This window comes from Oncorhynchus masou, chromosome 9 (genome assembly GCF_036934945.1).
Source record: "Oncorhynchus masou masou isolate Uvic2021 chromosome 9, UVic_Omas_1.1, whole genome shotgun sequence".
In the NCBI taxonomy this organism is placed as follows: Eukaryota; Metazoa; Chordata; class Actinopteri; order Salmoniformes; family Salmonidae; genus Oncorhynchus; species Oncorhynchus masou.
In genome coordinates this window covers 29,418,921-29,438,493 of record NC_088220.1, presented here as the reverse complement: position 1 = coordinate 29,438,493, position 19,573 = coordinate 29,418,921, and the positions used below count along the sequence as shown (strand labels likewise).

General features: G+C 39.7%; 1 protein-coding gene across 2 annotated transcripts; it reads left to right on the top strand.

The window, feature by feature from the left end:
• Window positions 1-4,471: 4,471 nt before the first annotated feature.
• On the top strand, window positions 4,472-17,947 carry LOC135545803 (lipid droplet-regulating VLDL assembly factor AUP1-like). Of its 2 annotated transcripts, XM_064973694.1 has the most exons (12): window positions 4,472-4,710; window positions 5,154-5,291; window positions 5,776-5,926; window positions 6,113-6,297; window positions 9,803-9,875; window positions 10,355-10,428; window positions 14,629-14,695; window positions 14,941-15,046; window positions 15,177-15,314; window positions 16,411-16,559; window positions 17,234-17,322; window positions 17,467-17,947. In XM_064973694.1, exons 1-12 carry the CDS (start codon window positions 4,670-4,672, stop codon window positions 17,510-17,512), a joined length of 1,257 nt encoding a protein of 418 aa, XP_064829766.1. In that variant the 5' UTR covers window positions 4,472-4,669; the 3' UTR covers window positions 17,513-17,947. The 2 variants fall into 2 exon arrangements, with proteins under 2 accessions (XP_064829766.1, XP_064829767.1); XM_064973695.1 differs by lacking the exons at window positions 9,803-9,875; window positions 10,355-10,428.
• Window positions 17,948-19,573: the final 1,626 nt, after the last annotated feature.

Genomic DNA, 19,573 nt, shown 5'->3' with positions numbered 1-19,573 from the left:
GCTCTGCCCTCAAACTGCAAGGTTGCAGTCTGCACAACGCATCACCGGGGGCAAACTATCTGCCCTCCATGACACCCAATGTCACAAGAAGGCAAAAAAGATCATCAAAGACAACAACCACTGGAGCCACTGCCAATTCACACCACTACCATCCAAAAGGTGAGGTCAGTACAGGCGCATCAAAGCCTTGACCGTGAGACTGAAGAATAGCTTCTATCTCAAGGCCATCAGACTGCTAAACAGCAATCACTTAACTCAGCAGAGAGGCTGCTGCCGACATAGAGACCCAATCACTGGCCACTTTAACAAATTGATCACTAGTCAAATCAAATCAAATTTTATATGTCACATGCACATGGTTAGCAGATGTTAATGCGAGTGTAGCAAAATGCTTGTGCTTCCACTTTAACAATGCCACTTTAATAATGTTTACATATCTTACATTACTCAAAGTATATAATACAGTATATGCATATGATATCTAGTTGCACCTTTCCTATGCCGCTCGGTCATCGCTTATCCATATATTTAAATGTACATATTCTCATTCACCCCTTTTAGATTTGTGTGTATTAGGTAGTTGTTGGGGAATTGTTTGATTACTTGTTAGATATTTCTGCACTGCTGGAACCAGAAGCACAAGCATTTCACTACACTCGCATTAACATCTGCTAACCATGTGTATGTGACCAACATAATTTGATTACTCCGCCCAAAATCTGAGAGTAAAGTAACATGTCGGAAATAAAATGTCACGACAATCCGGATAGGAACAGCGAATTTGTCAGTTAACTTTCCAAATGTAGACAAAAAAATATTCTAGACAAGCTGGGATATTTTTTGTCGGTAAAATGTAGGTATGCGGGAAATGGCAGTGGAAAGCCTTTATGCACAACTATTTATATAACAACAATAATATCGAAGTAAACTTGGGAGTTACCAATGATATGTTGTGCGGTCCTCCCAGGAACTCAGGAAAGCATGCAGTTTATTAGGCTTCAGATTAAATATGTTGTGATGAACTTCACAGGATGGTGAACAGTGATGAGCTTGATGCATCTTTTCAATAAATATCGAGTGTCTTATTCTGTTGATATTATGATCGACGCTTGGCTGCCGTTTGACAAATACATTTTTATTCTGCGCCCAGTACGTGTGTGGTTTAGACCCAGTGGCCTGGCGCCCCCTGGAGGAGAATATAGCAAAGCCGTACAGGCTCCAAGATCTGGTATATTTCAACATCTCAATCAAAAAAGCTAAACTCACCTTTGACCCTATCATCACGCAAATGCTTACAGTATGGCGATCAATGGGGAACAATTGCAAATATATTATTAATCACCCCCATATTATTTATTTTATTTTCAATCCCAGCCCCTGTCCCCACAGGAGGCCTTTTGGTAAGCATCACTGTAAATAACCATTTGTTTTTAACTGACTTGCCAGTTAAATAAAAAAATATGCCATTGTTTAATAATGACAGTCTCCTTTAGGGTGGCCAGCCTATATGTTTTCCAGCTTGAGGGGGGAATTCATACTCTCTGACATTGTGGACAGTTGAAACCTACATGCGTTCCAAGACATGAAAAAGCAATACCATCTGCCTGGTTTTCATTTTTATTATAATTGCAGCTTCGTTCTGCTCTAAGTGCTTATGGAGTACGTTGGGGATCTGATCATCTCATCCTATCCACAAAATAATAATGGCAAGGGTAAGGGCAGTCTCCAAATTATATATATCAATCAAACGTATTTATAAAGCCATTTTTACATCAGCAGATGTCACAAAGTGCTGTACAGAAACACAGCCTAAAACCCCAAACAGCAAGCAATGCAGATGTAGAAGCACGGTGGCTATGAAAAACTCCATAGAAAAGCAGGAACCTAGGAAGAAACCTAGAGAGGAACCAGGCTCTGAGGGGAGGCCAGTCCTCTTCTGGCTGTGCCGGGTGGAGATTATAACAGTACATGACCAAGATGTTCAAACGTTCATAGATGACCAGCATGGTCAAATAATAATAATCACAGTGGCTGTAGAGGGTGCAGCAGGTCAGCACCTCAGGAGTAAATGTTCAGCTGGCTTTTCATAGCGAGAGAGAGAGAGAGAGTCGAAAACAGCATGTTCGAGACAAGGTAGCACGTCCGTTTAACAGGACGCGCTACCTTGTCCCGAACCAGCATGGTATATATTCCTATTCAAACCAACATATTACCAATCTATAAACAATGGAACAAAGATATACCAGCAGTATATATTAACTGGAGTTCTGTCTGGTCCAACATAATATTCTCATCAGGAACCCAAATGACTCACTACAATTTTGCCACATGAGTCATGCGACTCCTAAACAACTTTTCCATGAAAAGAACAAACTCAAACCCTGTCTGTATGATCTGCCCCCAGGGTACTCCTGGCACGTGTGTGACTAAACTGCACACTTTAGAGTGACCTTTTATTCAAGCGCAAAGTGCACCTGTGTAATAATCATGCTCTTTAATCAGCATGTTGATATGCCACAGCCTGTCAGGTGGATGGATTATCTTGGCAAAGAAGAAATGCTAACTAACAGGGATGTAAACACAATTGCACACCATTTGAGAGACATAAGCTTTTTGTGCATATGAGAGGAGGGAGGTAAATGTCTCTTGGTTTGTGTTTTGTTTGTTTGTGGTCACAAAAACAACAAAAAATCTTGCTCTTTTGTCCATAATAATTTCCTCATGTAAGCTACAACTGCACTGTATACTGAAAAAAAAAACATCAGTAGAGTTGAAAATGCGATGGAAACCCATTTAACTTCTATTTTTTATTCGGTACATGGGAATTTAACAGCAACGATTGTTGTAATGTACACTACGTCACCAAGCACAGCCTTTTTTAGCAATAAATGTCAGTTTGATGCAAACACCCCTCTGGTGGGAGAATATTGTTTTTATGCAGATTTTAGAATATTTGCATGAAAATCTGTCGCCAAGTGGATGGAACCCTAGACACTGTTACCTAGCTACCTAGCTAATGAGACTGTCGAATTTGGTCAACAACAAAAAAGCTTTCTAATTTGCTACGTGAGGCTTATTTGATTGAATATAAGTTTTGTAACGGTTAGGTTGTATCTCATCATGATTATCCAATACGACATTTCAGCATGGACATTGTCATCAAGGGCTTCCACCATTTTAAAGTAGTCAACTACTGAACTGGGAGCAATCAGCCAATGAAGAAGAAAATGTACTACTTTAAAATGGAGACAGCCTCAATGGCTCTGCCCATGCTGTCACAGACACTATAATTGTACAGATACAAAGATGAGTTCTCTCTCTTTGTATGTATGTATGGCTGGCATACATATGACCTCTCTTTGGCAAGAATGGTCCCACCTGATTTTGCCTCCTCACACCTGCATTCCATCTTTGAGGACATGTACTTCCATTGTTAGAGCGGTCACTCTAATACAGGGATGGGAAACTTTGATGTGTGTGGGGGCCACAAAAAACTAAACTCATTAGGGGCCGCAGTGGCTCATGGGTCTGCGTACCACTAACATGAGCTAATTGAGTGACTGCTGATGCGCAACCAAATTTCGAAATTACACCTTGTATATTATATTATTCTAACTCTCAATAGTAAGTTGATACTCAACTGAGTTCCTAAAAAAATAAACACTTTAATTTTTTGGTCCGCTGTCCTACAAAAAGGGGCCAAATGCCCAGTTGCCCATCCTTGCTCTAATATCTTGTCAATATAATAGACAATATTTGACATTGTGCATCCTCCTCACAGTTTCCCATGTGCTGCCAGTGGTACACTCTGTTTTGGAGACTTTGGAGATCAAGCTGGGGTAGGTAGAATGGTATGATTGGCAGGGTCACTGTCCCAGCAGTGTTTTTGCATGCAGAACCTAAGGTTCAGAACACCTTGTGCCTGCAAATGTTTCTTTTGTAAAGGTCATTACAAAGGAAATACATAGTTAGCAACAGAAGAGACAGAAAAACAAGCCATCCAGTCAAGACATGCGAATAGAAAGTTGTCTAGCTAGCTAGCTTCCAGAAATTGGGAATAGCTAGGTAGCTAACTGCAGTGTTGTGCATGACGTTGTAGCACCCTCAGAGATGGTCAGTGGTGGAAAAAGTACCCAATTGAGTAAAAGTTCAGATACCTTAATAGAAAATGACTCAAGTAAAAGTGAGTCACCCAGTAAAATACGACTTAAGTAAAAGTATTTAAAGTGTTTGGTTTTAAATACACTTAAGTATCAAAAGTAACTGTAATTGCTAAAATATACTTAAGTATCAAAAGTCAAATATTATAATTTCAAATTCTCCCCAGAGATATCACAAAACATGAAAATAACGATGCAGGAGCAAGTTGAATATGGTGACTGTTTTCCTTTGCCCTTTCCAGCTTGTGGTGACCATTTTTGGAGTGTCAAATGCTAACGAAAAAGAAGGAACCGGAAGTGGTGGGAAAACGTCACTCTTCTGCTCGTTCTACTGTTCAACATGGCGCCCAAGGTAGACTAACTGGACACGTTAGCCAGCTACAACATGAGCTAACGAGCTGTTGCCAGTTTTACCTTTTTATCGTTTGAAATTAGTGTTTACGTTTGATTAGCAAGCAGGAATGTAACCCGTGTAAATAACTTACTCAACCGACAGATAAGGTGAAATAATGGAAACTCAAGGAATAGAACAGATGTTTGACTTCCAGCGGTAAGAACAAGATGTGTTGTTGTCAAGACAAGTATCTAACGTTAGCTAACTAGCAGCTTGCCAAATTAGCTTATCAGTACTCCCATAGCAAACATTTTCCATAGTCTTGGCTGATCATAATCGGCTCTGGCTAGTAGCTAGCTAGGTCACAGTCTTCTTGCCTTCCATTTAGCTTGTTAGGTAGCAAAATTTGCCCTAAATATATCAGTATTGTTATGAACGACGTTAGCTAACTAGTTAGCTGTTATCTTGATTAGTATCAATAAGTAACATTCGTTTGCTAGCTAGTAGCCATCTAAGCAACATGATGCAGCTGTTATTCTTAACACGTTTAGCCAACTAACTTTAGCAGTTTTATAATCTTGCTAATTTTTAATCTGTCCGATTGGACTCGGAATATTCTGCTTGACCATGACCACACTGAAAATCTGTGTCTTAAACAGGTTGCCAAACGATGGACTGGTCCTGTTGCTGGTATTGCTTTACTCTCCAGTTGGCCTGTGTTTGATGTTACTACGAATCTTCGTAGGTGCACATGTGTTTTTGGTGAGCTGTGCACTCCCAGACAGTCTTGCTAGAAGGTAAGGGTAGTTTTGCATTATTGACTAGCAGTTGAAGGTTGACTCAGCAATATAACGTCATCATACACCTTGGGCTGACTTCCTCCTTATAATAAAACCAACATCTGACTAGACTGCAACAATTGGCCTCACCCAATATGGGAAGAAGAGTGCAAATTTGGAAGAGCCAATTGTGGGAAGTCTTGGCAGATTTGGAATAGTTTTTTAAATGTAACCTTTATTTAGCTAGGCAACTCAGTTAAGACATTTTTTTATTTACAATGATGGGCCTACCGGGAAACAGTGGGTTAACTGCCTTGTTCAGGGGCAGAACGACAGATGTCAGCGCGGGGATTCGATCCAGCAGCCTTTAGTTGCTGGTCCAACACTCTAACCACTAGGCTACCTGCTGCGCTAGAGTTCATGTAGTATTTCTCAGTTTCAAAAAAATATTCTCCTGTTTTGTGCTTATAGAATCTAACTCAAAGCTTTCTTCCTGTTCCAGATTCATTGTGAGAGTAATGTCCTCAGTCCTTGGTATGCACGTGAGACAGAACAGCCCACGTTTAAGAGACAAAAGCACAAAACTGTACATTTGCAATCACGTGACCCAGTTTGACCACAACATTGTCAATCTTCTGACCTCGTGCAATACAGTGAGTATTTTGGTTGATGAAGTGAAGCTCTTTATAGTGTTGCATTTTGAGCTCCTGGAGTTGTGCTTGCCCAACTGAACAAAGATCTTTGTTTAGAGATACAGCTGCATTGACTCAACCGTTGGCCATCAACCAGTGTTTATTTATTTTGACCATGTCATGTGACCTGTCTGCTCCTCTGCTCAGCCCATGCTGGAGGACTCTGCAGGCTTCGTGTGTTGGGCCAGAGGCTTCATGGAGCTGGGTGCCATATCGGGCCAGGATGAGATGGAGTCCCTCAGGAGATACTGCTCCTCTCCAGGAACTCTGCCCCTGCTCCTCTTCCCTGAGGAGGACACAACCAATGGGCGCGCTGGCCTGCTCAAGTTCAGGTGAGCCACAATAAACTGCATTTTTCTTGTCCTCAAGAGTATTGAGTTCTGTCTGTCACTCTATTTGTTTTTGAAATTGGTTTCTTCAAACCAAGAGTATCGCTGCTTAAAAAGCATATCAGTGCTTTCTATGGGGTTTGTCCTATGCATAAAGACAAAGATTTTTTGTATTTGATTATATCTGCCCTCTTTGTATAGGGGAGAGTGGGGTAAGTTGAGCCTAAGGGTTAGTTGAGCCACCCTTTGTTTCTAGGAAACCATACACAAAATGAATAATGTTACCAAAATATTTAGGAAGAGGTCATCATTTCATTGAGTCTGAAGGATGAAGCCACATGGGAAAAGTGGTAAGCAAGTTTGGTCTAAAAACTAAAAAACAGATTTTCATAAAGTCCAATTAATTTAAGTTATACGTTTCATGATGCTTGTGTTTAAGTGATTGATGTTAACTGTTAATTCAGGGTTTCCCAAACTCAGTCCTCTGGACCCCAAGGGGTGCACATTTTGTTTTTTTGCCCTACCACTACACAGCTGATTAAAATAATCAACTAATCATCAAGCTTTGATGATGTGAATCAGCTGTGTAGTGTTAGCACAAACAACTAAACATGATCAAGTTTGGGAAACGCTGTGTTAATTGGTTAGCCGCCAAAAATACATTTGACCGGTCATGCTTATCGGTCTATAGGTTCATTTGCATTATTTAGTGGAATTAAATGGGCGTGTGTATTTTCATTGGTGGAATTAAATCGGCGTGTGTGTTTTCGTTAGTCGTCATGTATGTTATTTATCACGCGTACAGAGCCTCGTTTAAAGAGCGGAATAGCCTACCACCTGTCAGACAGCACGAGAGTAGCTCCTCATAAAGCCTGTAAACTACTAGAATGAAACGTGCTTTTGGAAGCCCAGTCATTGTGCAACAAATAACTATTCTAAATGCAATCGCAAATTAACTGTTTTGATGGTCACGATTTAAAGAGCTTTTTTTATTTCTCAATCTCAACTCGTAATTAAAGCATGTCTCCCATTTGCCATTCGAGTGCAAAGGCTATAGTCAACAGCAGGCAGGCTATCAGCGCGTCAGCCACCACTTTGTATTGTGAGCTTGAGGCAGTACAGTGTATTTTGAGCTTGAGGCAGTACAGTGTATTTTGAGCTTGAGGCAGTACAGTGTATTTTGAGCTTGAGGCAGTACAGTGTATTGTGAGCTTGAGGCAGTACAATTGTTTAAAATGTTTTACTGACCATTTTACTTTACTGTAAATGAGGTATGTCTTACTTTGCTTCAAATTAGCCTAGTGAAAATCCAACCATAGAAACTTGGAGGCAATTATTTAATAGAATTCCTCATGCCATTAACCAGCATTTCTCTCCTGTTGGTTTTCTTAACAACTTTCCTTCATTCCCCGGAACCAAAGGAACAGTCCTAGTCATATTAGCAACTCATCCTAGTTGTTGCTATTAGATTCCCCTTCTTTCTAAATTTGTAGCCAAGATTTTAATTTCTGTCACATGGAACCACTCACATTAGGTGTGCTCTTAATGAAACATGTTAATTCCTTGTATGCATACATAATCATTTCTGTTGGTCACGCAATTTAACTTTTTAGGAATTTTTATTTACTGTTATTTGGCCGGTTAATGAGGGTCGGATAGTCGGCAGCAAAATTGACAGTTATGCACCCCTAATCTAAACCAAAGTAGATCGTTTTAAGATTGATTTATACATCAGTTGGGGTCTCTACTAGCATTCAAACTCTAGGTGGCCTTCTGCCTTCTCCCTACAGTTCTCAGCGGTTAGCTTCGCCCACGACTGACTCATATAAACTACAATCCCCACGCTGTGTTTTAACTTTTAGAAATGTCAATAATCATCACTTGCTAAACGGCTTTCTTAACATATGACCCTTATCTTTCATCAGTGAGGAAGGATCCTTCAAATAAGAAATATACACTTACTGTAGCAGTTTTGCACTGATCCATACAGCTATGGGTTCCTCCATCAGACAACTACACTTCCAGAGTTATGCTTACACACAGGCGTTTGAAGAACGCTAGATAGCTAATTAACACAGGTGGTCTCCTCTGTTTTCCGTAAACAAGCACTGTAACATGGAGATATGGCCTTGCGGAAACACTAACCCAAAAAGGTGTGTGTCAATTTTAACTTTTTTGTTTTTAGAAAACGAGTTCTCGCTTATATGAAAGATATGGTCCTTATGCTTTTTAAACCGTACCACAAGCAATGCGTGTTCAGACCGAGCGCCGGGGCTCTTAACAAAAATCCCCCGTGCAAAAGACGCCTTCGTCTAATTTCTTATGTGTGTTATGTAATGGAACTGAGAGTCATCATCAAGGCCTAGGGTCTCTATAAGCTACAATATGAGGTCTTAAACCTAGCATGTAAATACATCCTTGTACCTTTTTTGTGGGCCAATATAGTCAACATTTTTGCCAATGGCTACCATACCCCATAAAAATTATGATTACGTTTTGTCAGTTATATGCATAATATTTTTGCAATGTGTCATGCATATGAACTCAAGATATTGTATTTTTATTGTTACAGAGCAGACATCATCATGCCCCGTGTATACAAATGTAAAACAAGCAGGAGTCTAGCCCCTCTTGAGGTTCTTGAGAGAGCAGCCAAGGAAGTGAGAGAAGGGAAGAAGTCCATTCAAGCAGCAGCAAAGGATGAACAAATAGACTGAATTGACAGTAAAGGGATGCATTGACAAAAAAGAAAACAAACATGTATCTGTGTGAAAGAGAGGCTATGACAGAGTAGCAGAGGAACACAGGGTCTTATCTGATGACATGGAGTCAGCTTGATAAACATATCAAGAATCTTGCAGATCAGTTTCATGGTCTTAGTAGCTTCAAATGCAAAGAACTAGCCTACAAATTGGCACATCGAAACAACATACCTGTCCCAGGCAACTGGTCAAGAAATTTAAGGGTAAGTGATATTGAACAGAGAGCTCTATATCTGAATGTAGGCATACATTTAAGATATACAATATACCACACCCCCATTCCATGAATTCAACTTTGACCAACCAGCACCATCACCCATTGTCACTGGACACAATCACCCACTTTCCCCAAGTCGGCTCAACATACCCTGTCCATATGCTCAGCTTACCCTAAGTTGTGCCAAGAGAATAACTTTTTTTTTTAAACTTATGTTTACATTATTTCTGATTATTTCCAGGGATACCACATCCTGAAATATTTGTAGATATCTTTGTTACAAAGAATACATATATATATATATATATTACTTACCCCACTCTCGCCTTCACAAATACATTTTCTAGTTTTCACCAGTAGGACAGAGAACTATTGCTATTAGCAACTTAAATGGTGAGTGATTTATTAGCAGGTGATTAGAGGAGAATCTGTCCTGAGCAGAATGCCAACACTGCTATAGGCTGCCCCTGTACTGCCCATGTATTACTGGTGCTAAGAGCTGGTGCTCAACCTATTTTCTCTCCCTCAGCTCCTGGCCTTTCTCCTTGACTGATTCCATTCAGCCTGTGGCCTTGCAAGTGAAGAGACCATTTCTAGCTCTGGTAATACAATCAAAACTAAACTGCCTCTTTCTCATATTTTAAAAGCAATGTGGTATATTTAGCAGTATACATTTGGTGAAAGTTTTTGTTTAAAGAGTTGGGCTTTCAAGGGACGACAGCTGTTGTTTCTTCAGTCTTGTTGAGTAGACTCGTAATATATGGTAGATGAGTGGGTGTGCATTTAAATGGGAGGAGCAAGTTCCACACTAAACATGACATTTTTATAGAAATTCTAAGAACGTGTGACATTATTTCCTTTGTTTGTTTTGAGACACCACTCGTATATTAGTTGATCAAGCCATCATTTCGTCCAACAGTCCATAGGAAGACGTGTAAAATTGTTTTGCATACCGCTGGTAGACTAAATATGTTTTTGTGCACTTGATTTGTCACTGTTAGTCTTAACATATTTCTGTCAGACACATGCAGAGGATTTCCTGTAATGAAAGCGCTAATGTAGTTTGTTCCTCTTTCTCCAGAGCACGCCAGACTCCTTCTGGCTGACAGAACTGTTGTGGACCTTTTTCGTCCCGTGTACAGTGTACCATGTAAGGTACTAAATAATTACTGTCTCTTACTATTTGTCATTGTCCGGGTTCTGGTTGGATCTCGTAATAGAATTGATATTTGACAACTTTTGTTTGTCCCTGAAGTACACTCCATTACTCATTGGAAAATTCCCTTAGAATTAGCCGTGGTTTGTCCTAGATATTTGATGCTGTTGCCATTTCAGAGTTAATGTTTAGTCAGCGTCAGCAGTACAGTTCCTAGTGAAAGTCTACACACTTCACATTTTGCTGCCTTAAAATTCAATCTTAACTAGTGACTCCCCATCCCGGGTCCGGGAGCGTAATCATCGACTGACACTAATTAGCATAACACAACGGACATAGATATTCCTAGAAAATATTCCTATTCATGAAAATCACAAGTGAAATGTATTGAGACACAGCTTAGCCTTTTGTTAATCACCCTGTCGTCTCAGATTTACAAAATATACTTTACAGCCAAAGCTAGACAAGCATTTGTGTAAGTTTATCGATAGCCTAGCATAGCATTTTGTCCAGCAAGCAGCAGGTAACTTGGTCACGGAAATCAGAAAAGCCATCAAATTAAATTGTTTACCTTTGATGAGCTTCGGATGTTTTCACTCACGAGACTCCCAGTTAGATAGCCAATGTTCCTTTTTTCCAAAAATATTATTTTTGTAGGCGAAATAGCTCCGTTTGTTCTTCACGTTTGGCTGAGAAATTGACCGGAAATTGCAGTCACAAAAACGTCAAAAAATATTCCAAATTTGCTCCATAATATCGACAGAAACATGGCAAACGTTGTTTATAATCGATCCTCAAGGTGTTTTTCAAATATCTATTCGATAATATATCCACCGGGACAATTGGTTTTTCAGTAGGACCGATTGGGATAATGGCTACCTCTGTATTTTATGCGAGAATCACTCTGAGAGCCATCAGGTGACCACTTGCACAATGTAGCCTCTTATGGCTATTCTTCAACATAAATGCGTAAAACTACGTCACAATGCTGTAGACACCTTGGGGAATACGGAGAAAAAGTAATCTGGTTGATAGCCCATTCACTGCTCAATAGGAACGCAGAGCTTTCAAAAGATGAGTCACTTCCGGATTGGAATTTTCTCATGCTTTCACCTGCAATATCAGTTCTGTTATAATCACAGACAATATTTTTTTAGAGTTTTGGAAACTTTAGAGTTTTCTATCCTAAGCTGTCAATTATATGCATATTCTAGCATCTTGTCCTGACAAAATATCCCGTTTACTTCAGGAACGTTATTTTTCCAGAAATGAAAATACTGCCCCCTAGTCACAAAAGGTTTTAAGGGATTACATTGTGTTTTTTTCCTACAGATCTAAACATCCTACACCACATTTCCCAAATGGAATGATAGAACATTTCCCAAATGGAATGATAGAACATTTCCCAAATGGATAATAAAAAAACTATTGGATATGTCTTTACACCCCAGAGTTAATACTTGGTGTTAACACCTTGGACATTCATTATAGCTGTGAATCATATTCAATCAGATTCTACCAACTTTGCCCAACCCTTAGGTCAACATACAGTACAGTTTTTGAATGACTACCTCATCTCTGTACCCACACACATACAATTATCTGTAAGGTCCCTCAGACAAACAGTGGATTTCAAACACGGATTCAACCACAAACACCAAGGTGTGCCTCGCAAAGAAGGGCACCTATTGGTAGATGGGTATAAAAGAAATGAGCTTGCGTCAATAAGAATTCAACCCCTTTGTTATAGTAAGCCTACATAAGTTCAGGAGTAAAACTGTGCTTAACAAGTCACATAAGTTGCATGGACTCATTCTGTGTGCAATAAATGTCTTTTAACTTGATTTTTGAATGAGTACCTCATCTTTGTACCCTACACATAAAATTATCTGTAAGGTCCCTCAGTTAAGAAGTGAATTTCAAACACAGATTCGACCACAAAGATCAGGGAGGCCTCGCTAAGAAGAGCATGTATTGGTAGGTGGGTACAATTTAAAAAAAGCACACATTGAATATCCCTTTGACCATTGTGAAGTTATTAATTACACTTTGGATGGTGTATTTAAAAAATATATATATATATTTTTTAACTTTAACTGACTTGCCTAGTTAAATAAAGAACAAATTCTTATTGGTCTGTACACCCAGTCACTACAAAGATACAGGCGTCCTTCCTAACTCAGTTTCCGGAGACGAAGGAAACCCCTCAGGGAGGCCGATGGTAACTCAACGGTTACACACTTTAAGCTTTGATAGGAGAACTGAGGATGGATCAACAACATTGTAGTTACTCTACAATACTTGCCCAATTGACAGAGTGAAAAGAAGGAAGCCTGTGCCGAATAAAAATATTCCAAAACATGCACCCTGTTTGCAACAAGGCACTAAACTAATTTTGCCTTAAAATGTGGCAAAGCAAGTAACTTTCTGTCTGGAATTCAAAGTGTTATGTTTTGGGAAAATCCAATAAAAAAAGTACCACTCTTCATATTTAAACATAATGGTATGTTATGGGTATGCTTGTAATCGTAATGGACTAGGTAGTTTTTCTGGTTAAAAAAAGAAATGGAATGGAGCTACGCACAGGCAAAATCCTAGATGAAAACCTACTTCAGTCTGCTTTCCACCAGACACTGGGATATTTAATTTACCTTTCCGCAGGACAATAACCTAAAACACAACTCCAAATCTACACTGGAGTTGCTTACCAAGAAGACAGTGATAGTTTTGACTTAAATCACCTTGAAAAGCTATGGCAAGACCTGAAAATGGTTGTCTGGCAATGATCAATAACCAATTTGACAGAAATAATAATGATGTGCAAATATTATACAATCCAGGTGTGCAAAGCTCTTAGAGACTTACCCAGAAAGACTCGGAGCTGGAATCGCTGCCAAAGGTGATTCTAACATGTATTGACTCAAGAGGTGTGAATTCCTGTATTTAATTTTCAATAAATTCGCTAACATTTCTAAAAACATATGCTTTCACTGTCAGGGGGTATTGTGTGTAGATGGTTGAGAGAAAAAAATAAATGTATCCATTTTGAATTCAGGCTGTAACACAACAAAATGTGGAATAAGTCAAGGGGCATGAAAACTTTTCTCAAGCTCAGTTTGGTTGGAGGTCTTTGATAGAAAGTAATTTTCAAAGCTTGTCTCTGATTTGCATGCACATTTAAAACAAGACTGAGATTTGACCACTCAGGAACACTCAACATCTCTTGAAGCCATTCTGGTGCGTCTTTGGCATTAATATGTAACTGTCCCACTGAAAAATAAAACTGCTTTGCTCCTGGGTATGCTCTTTCATATTTATTTTGATCCTGACAAACTCCCCAGTCCCTAAATGGCCAATTTCTTTGCCGTGTTGTCTTAAAGTATTACTTAATGGCCGTGTTGCAAACAGAATGGATGATTTGGAGTGGATTTTTTTAAAAGGCCACTAATGTGGGGTGAATGCAATCTTCTGTATTTTAACGTATTGGCAGCATCATGTTCTGGGTATGCTTGTCACCGGCAGGGACTGGGGAGTTTGTCAGGATCAAAATAAATATGAAATGGACAAAGGCCAAATAAAAGGTTAAAGGAAACCCTGTCTTAGTCTTCTGAAAACATAACCCTGGTATAGACCAATATGTGTTCAGTTTTCCTGAATGGTCCATTCTCAGTCCTGACTTAAATCTGCTTGAAAGTCAGAGACAAGGTTAGAATATTACTGTCCATCAATGATTCCCATCCTTATTTACTTAGCTTGAACAATTTTGACAAAAACAATGGCTTTATGTTGCCCAAAGGTGGTGCAAGGTTGGTAGAATCTGTTTCAAAATGATTCACAGCTGTAATGGCTGCCAAAGGTGCTTCCACCAAGTATTAACTCTGGAGCGGGTGAAGATGAATGCAATCAATACATGTTTTTTATTAATTAGGAACATTTTCTATAATTTTTCTTTCACTTTAAAAACGTGGAGTAGGTTGTGTAGATCGTAGGAAAGAAATCCAATTGACTCTTATTTAATTTTAAGTCAACAAAAGGTGAAGACTATGTAAGCGAAATGTAGACTTTCACTAGCGACTGTTGTCATAACTTTTCAACCAGCTTGATTAGAGCTCGAAGCAAGTTTACATCAAGGGGCAAGTTTAAGTTTACTATCACTGCTCACAAAGCTTGTAGAGATCCTGTTTCGTTTACTTTCACAGATGGCTCCCCGCTGTGTCGAGGCAAGATGAAGAATCCCTTCAAGAGTTTGCCAACAAAATCCAAGGGGTATTAAACTTACACACTTGTTCTGCAACGCCTTCTGTTCCCTAATGCCCACATTGTCTCAAACAAAATCCGTATGTATCTTATTGAAAAATGGTGCATATTGCAAGTTATCACATTGACTGCCGTAAAGCACCCAATTCCAGGCTCTGAGCTTGTGATATTACAAAATTCTTAATGATATGGAACACCTGAGCGAGTGGTTATTCAATTGTCCTCTGATTGGTCTTTGTGCCGTCCATTTTCAGCTCCTAGCCACCGAGCTCGGCGTGGTCTCAACACAGATTACCAAAGCAGACAAAGCAGAGCACGTGAAAAGGAAACTGCACGTTGCACCGCACACCACAACCTCAAGTAAGAGAGCCCTGGAGAAACCTTCCCTGACAAAACTTCTCTTACAGCATGGTCTTGGTGCAAGTTATGCTCACTTGGAGGTGGTTGGGACCGTCAGTGATGGTGTGTATTTGCTGCTGTCTGTGTCCAGATTTGGGTGCCAGACCACGTCCTCTGGGCTTCATGGTTCGCAGCTCTGGGGTGGAGGAACTCAGGATCAGCAGGATGGCCCAGCAGGTGAAGGAGGTTCTGCCTGACATCCCCCTCGGCATCATCACCAGAGACCTGGGTACGCCAATCCTTCATTTCCACTTTGCATTTCCAGTGCAGTGACACAGAATTTGAAATGAGCAGTGCACCAATTCAAGTCGCTTGTGCATTTCATTGAAATGGTGGTAATACTTGACATGAAACCAGTGCCATAACACATTATGACAAGGTCAACCTGTTTAAAATATGATCATAACACTTATCAGGACGCATATTTAGACCTGTTGTGACATATATTGTGTTATTTTATGGCTGGTTATGACACCTAAATCTGTGTAAATACCCACAAAACCTACCACTAGTTATTTTATGTCTGGTTATGACACCTAAATCAGTGTAAATACCCACAAAACCTACCACTAGTTATTTTATGGCTGGTTATGACACCTACATTTTATTATTTTTTATTTAACCTTTAACTAGGCAAGTCAGTACATAAGTGTGTAAAAACCTACAGAAGGCAAAACATTCCATTACACTATAGCCTCCTTTTAACATTATGTTTACGTTATATGCTTTAAAAAATTAACCATATTAAATTATCATTGTAACTGTGCACACGTTGATGTCAGACATGCGCCTACCCCAATGCTCTGTTGCTGATGACTGGGACGAATACAGGAGCATATTTCAGGAGCAGGACAAGACATCCCCTTTTTGACTGATATAAGGGCATGTATGTGGAAGGCCTATCTGGCTTATATAGTTATGATGGTCATAATGCTTCTTGACAGTGTCAAAGTGTGTTTTCTACAAGTTATTTAAAATTGAATGAAAAAACATGACTGTAAATAGTTCATTACATCAAAGGATTTAAGAAACAAACTTTCAACCGAAAGCTTTATTCAAATTTAACATTCTTATGTAGGTGTCATAACCAGACATAAAATAGTGCAATATATGTCACAAAGGGTGTAAATATATGGGTTATGACAGTGTTATGACCATATTGACAGGTTGTCAGCTGTTATGACATAGTTATTACTATCGTAACGTGTTATGACACTGGGTTTCAAGTAAAGTGTTACCAATGGAGTTTGCATTAGGATCAATGGGAGAAAAAGGCACAGTAGCATGCAGCGTTTCCCAAACCTTTTCCCTTACCCTTTTTACAGTGCAAACCAACTGCGTGGACACGACTATCACTAACCTGCTGGAGAGCACTGAGGAGTTTCCATTGGAGGCCACAGGCGGCTCCACATCTGCACCAGGCCCATCCTGGAGGTCCCTCTCCTTTTCAGCTGCACCTGCTCCCACCATTAAGGTTTGCCAATCATCTAAATGATGTCTTAAGTCTCCTGGTAGTCTACACTGAGTGTATAAAACATTAGGAACACCTGCTCTTTCCATGACAGACTGAACAGGTGAAAGCTATGATCCCTTATTGATGTCCCCTGTTAAATCCACTTCAATCAGTGTAGATGAAGGGAAGGAGACAGGTTAAAGAAGGGTTTTTAAGCCTTGAGACGTCGATTGTGTATGTGAGCCATTTAGAGGGTGAATGGGCAAGACAAAATATTTAACTGCATTTAAATGGGGTATGGTTGTAGGTGCCAGGCGCACTGGTTTGAGTGTGTCAAGAACTGCAGAACTCCTGGGTTTTTCACGCTCAACAGTTTCCTGTGTGTATCAAGAATGGTCCACCACCCAAAGGACATCCAGCCAACTTGACACAACTGTGGGAAGCATTGGAGTCAACATGGGCCAGCATCCCTGTGGAACACTTTCAACACCAAGTAGAGTCCATGCCCTGATGAATTGAGGCTGTTCTGAGGACAGAAGGGGGTGCAACTCAATATTTGGGAGATGTTCCTAATGTTTTTGTACATTCAGTGTATATTACCTTGCCAGCAAAGTAATTGAGGTACCATCTTGCTACACTATTCTATGTATCAGGAGCTTGCTGTATAGTCAGATTTTGTTGATTTTGACCCATAGCCTGCTGCCAAGTCTTTTGGGAAATCGCCAGTAGACCGACACATGTCCCTACAAGAGAGGAAGGAGGCCTTGTATGAGTTTGCAAGAAGGTGAGATCAAAGCTGCAATTCAGTCTTGGATTGATTTTAATTTCACCCACCCATAGAATTGACACATTTGGCCCTACGTTTTACACTCATTGTTGTTGTCCACCTGTCAACTCTGTTAGTTGTTCCCACCTTCCTTTCCTCTAGACGCTACATCGAGAAGCATGGACTGGAGCAGGACGACAACCTCTGAACAAGATCTGATCGCTGGGAAATGTTAGGAATTATGGTTGTTAAAATCAAATAATTGTACAGACAATAATTGTACAGGAGTGTATGGAGAGTTGAACAGAGGGTTTTTGTTGAGACACGTACAGGAGGAAAACCTTCTGAAGACTTCAATGGATTTTTGTTATTTTTTATTTGCTTGCATGGAAATCATGCATGTGTATTTTTAATTCTTTCTCCCAGCAAAAATATTATTTTGATAACAATTTGTATTAAGATCCAGTGACCATAAAACATCTCATTATTTTTTATAATGGCAGAGGTAATGATGAAACAAAGTCCATCTTGCTCTGCTTTCAGAGAAGCCACATCAGCTCTTAGGTTCATTATAATTTGACAGTACTTGTTTCTGCAGTATGAACCTTTTAAAGTTAATAAAGTTCATAATTTATAAATGCAAGAGATTGTCTTGGCTAGAATCACAATTCCACTATTCCTCTTTGGATTTACCCTGGCTTGACTCAATTAGTGCTAAGCAGCATCAAATGCTACGAGATAGTAGATACATGTGTATAACTGTTGGGGATTGTCAAGTCAGAAACACAACTATAACTATAATCTGTTGTTAAGCAACTGCTTGCTAAGCTTAGGGTAAGGTTTACGATTAGAGCTAGAGTAAGTGAATAGTTGAAATGTTACTCATAGTCTGTAGAGCATCTACAAATAAAGGGTTGCTGACAAATGTTTAATAGTCAGATGAAACAATAAGAGATGATGAGAATGAGGATTTATTAGCATCTGTACAGCAGGATCATAGGGCCAAGAACCCCTTCAGCTGTTGCTCTTCTACAGTTCTTTGGGAAGTCGGCCACTAACACAATAAGTCACCGACATCTTTTTAATGTATTTTTTATTTCACCTTTATTTAACCAGGTAGGCTACTTGAGAACAAGCTCTCATTTGCAACTGCGACATGGCCAAGATAAAGCAAAGCAGTGTGACACAGACAACACAGAGTTACACATGGATTACACCATAAACAAGCCAAAAACAAGCCCATCTGCTCCGTTATGGGCCTGGCACCACGGCAGTATCATATGTACAGTACCAGTCAAAGGTTTGGGGATTTTCTTTATTTTTAATTTTTTCTGTGTTGTAGAATAATTGTGAAGACATCAAAACTATGAAATAACACATTTGGAATCGTGTAGTAACCAAAAAAGTGTTAAACAAATCAAAATATATTTGAGATTTAAAGTAAACAGCTTTGCACACTTGGCAACCAGCTTCTTGTTCCTTGTTCATATGTGGAATTTCTTTCCTTAATGCATTTGAGCCAATCAATTGTGTTGTGACAAGGTAGGGGTGGGAAACAGAAGATGTATTTTCTTTTATTTGGTAAAAGACCAAGTCCATATTATGGCAAGAACTGCTAAAATAAGCAAATAGAAATGACAGTCCATTACTTTAAGACATGAAGGTCAGTCAATGCAGAAAATGTCAGTAACTTTGAAAGTGCAGTCGCAAAAACCATCAAGCGCTATGATGAACCTGGCTCTCATGAGGACCGCCACAGGAAAGGCAGACCCAGAGTTACCTCTGCTGCAGAGGAGAAGTTCATTAGAGTTACCAGCCTCAGAAATTGCAGCCCAAATTAATGCTGCAGAGAGTTCAAGTAATAGACACATCTCAAAATCAACTGTTCAGAGGAGACTGCATGAATCAGGCTTTCATGGTCGAATTGCTGCAAAGAAACCACTACTAGGACACCAATAAGAAGAAAAGGTTTGTTTGAGCCAAGAAACACGAGCAATGGACATTAGACCGGTGGAAATCTGTCCTTTGGTCTGATGAGTCCAAATTTGAGATTTTTAGTTCCAACTGCTGTGTCTTTGTGAGACTCAAGAGTAGGTGAACGGAGGATCTCCACGTGTAGTTCCCACCTTGAAGAATGCTTTGGGGATGCTTTGCTGGTGACAGTCAGCACACTTAACCAGCATGGCTACCACAGCATTCTGCAGAGATACGCCATCCCATCTGGTTTGCACTTAGTGGGACTATAATTTGATATTCAACAGGACAATGA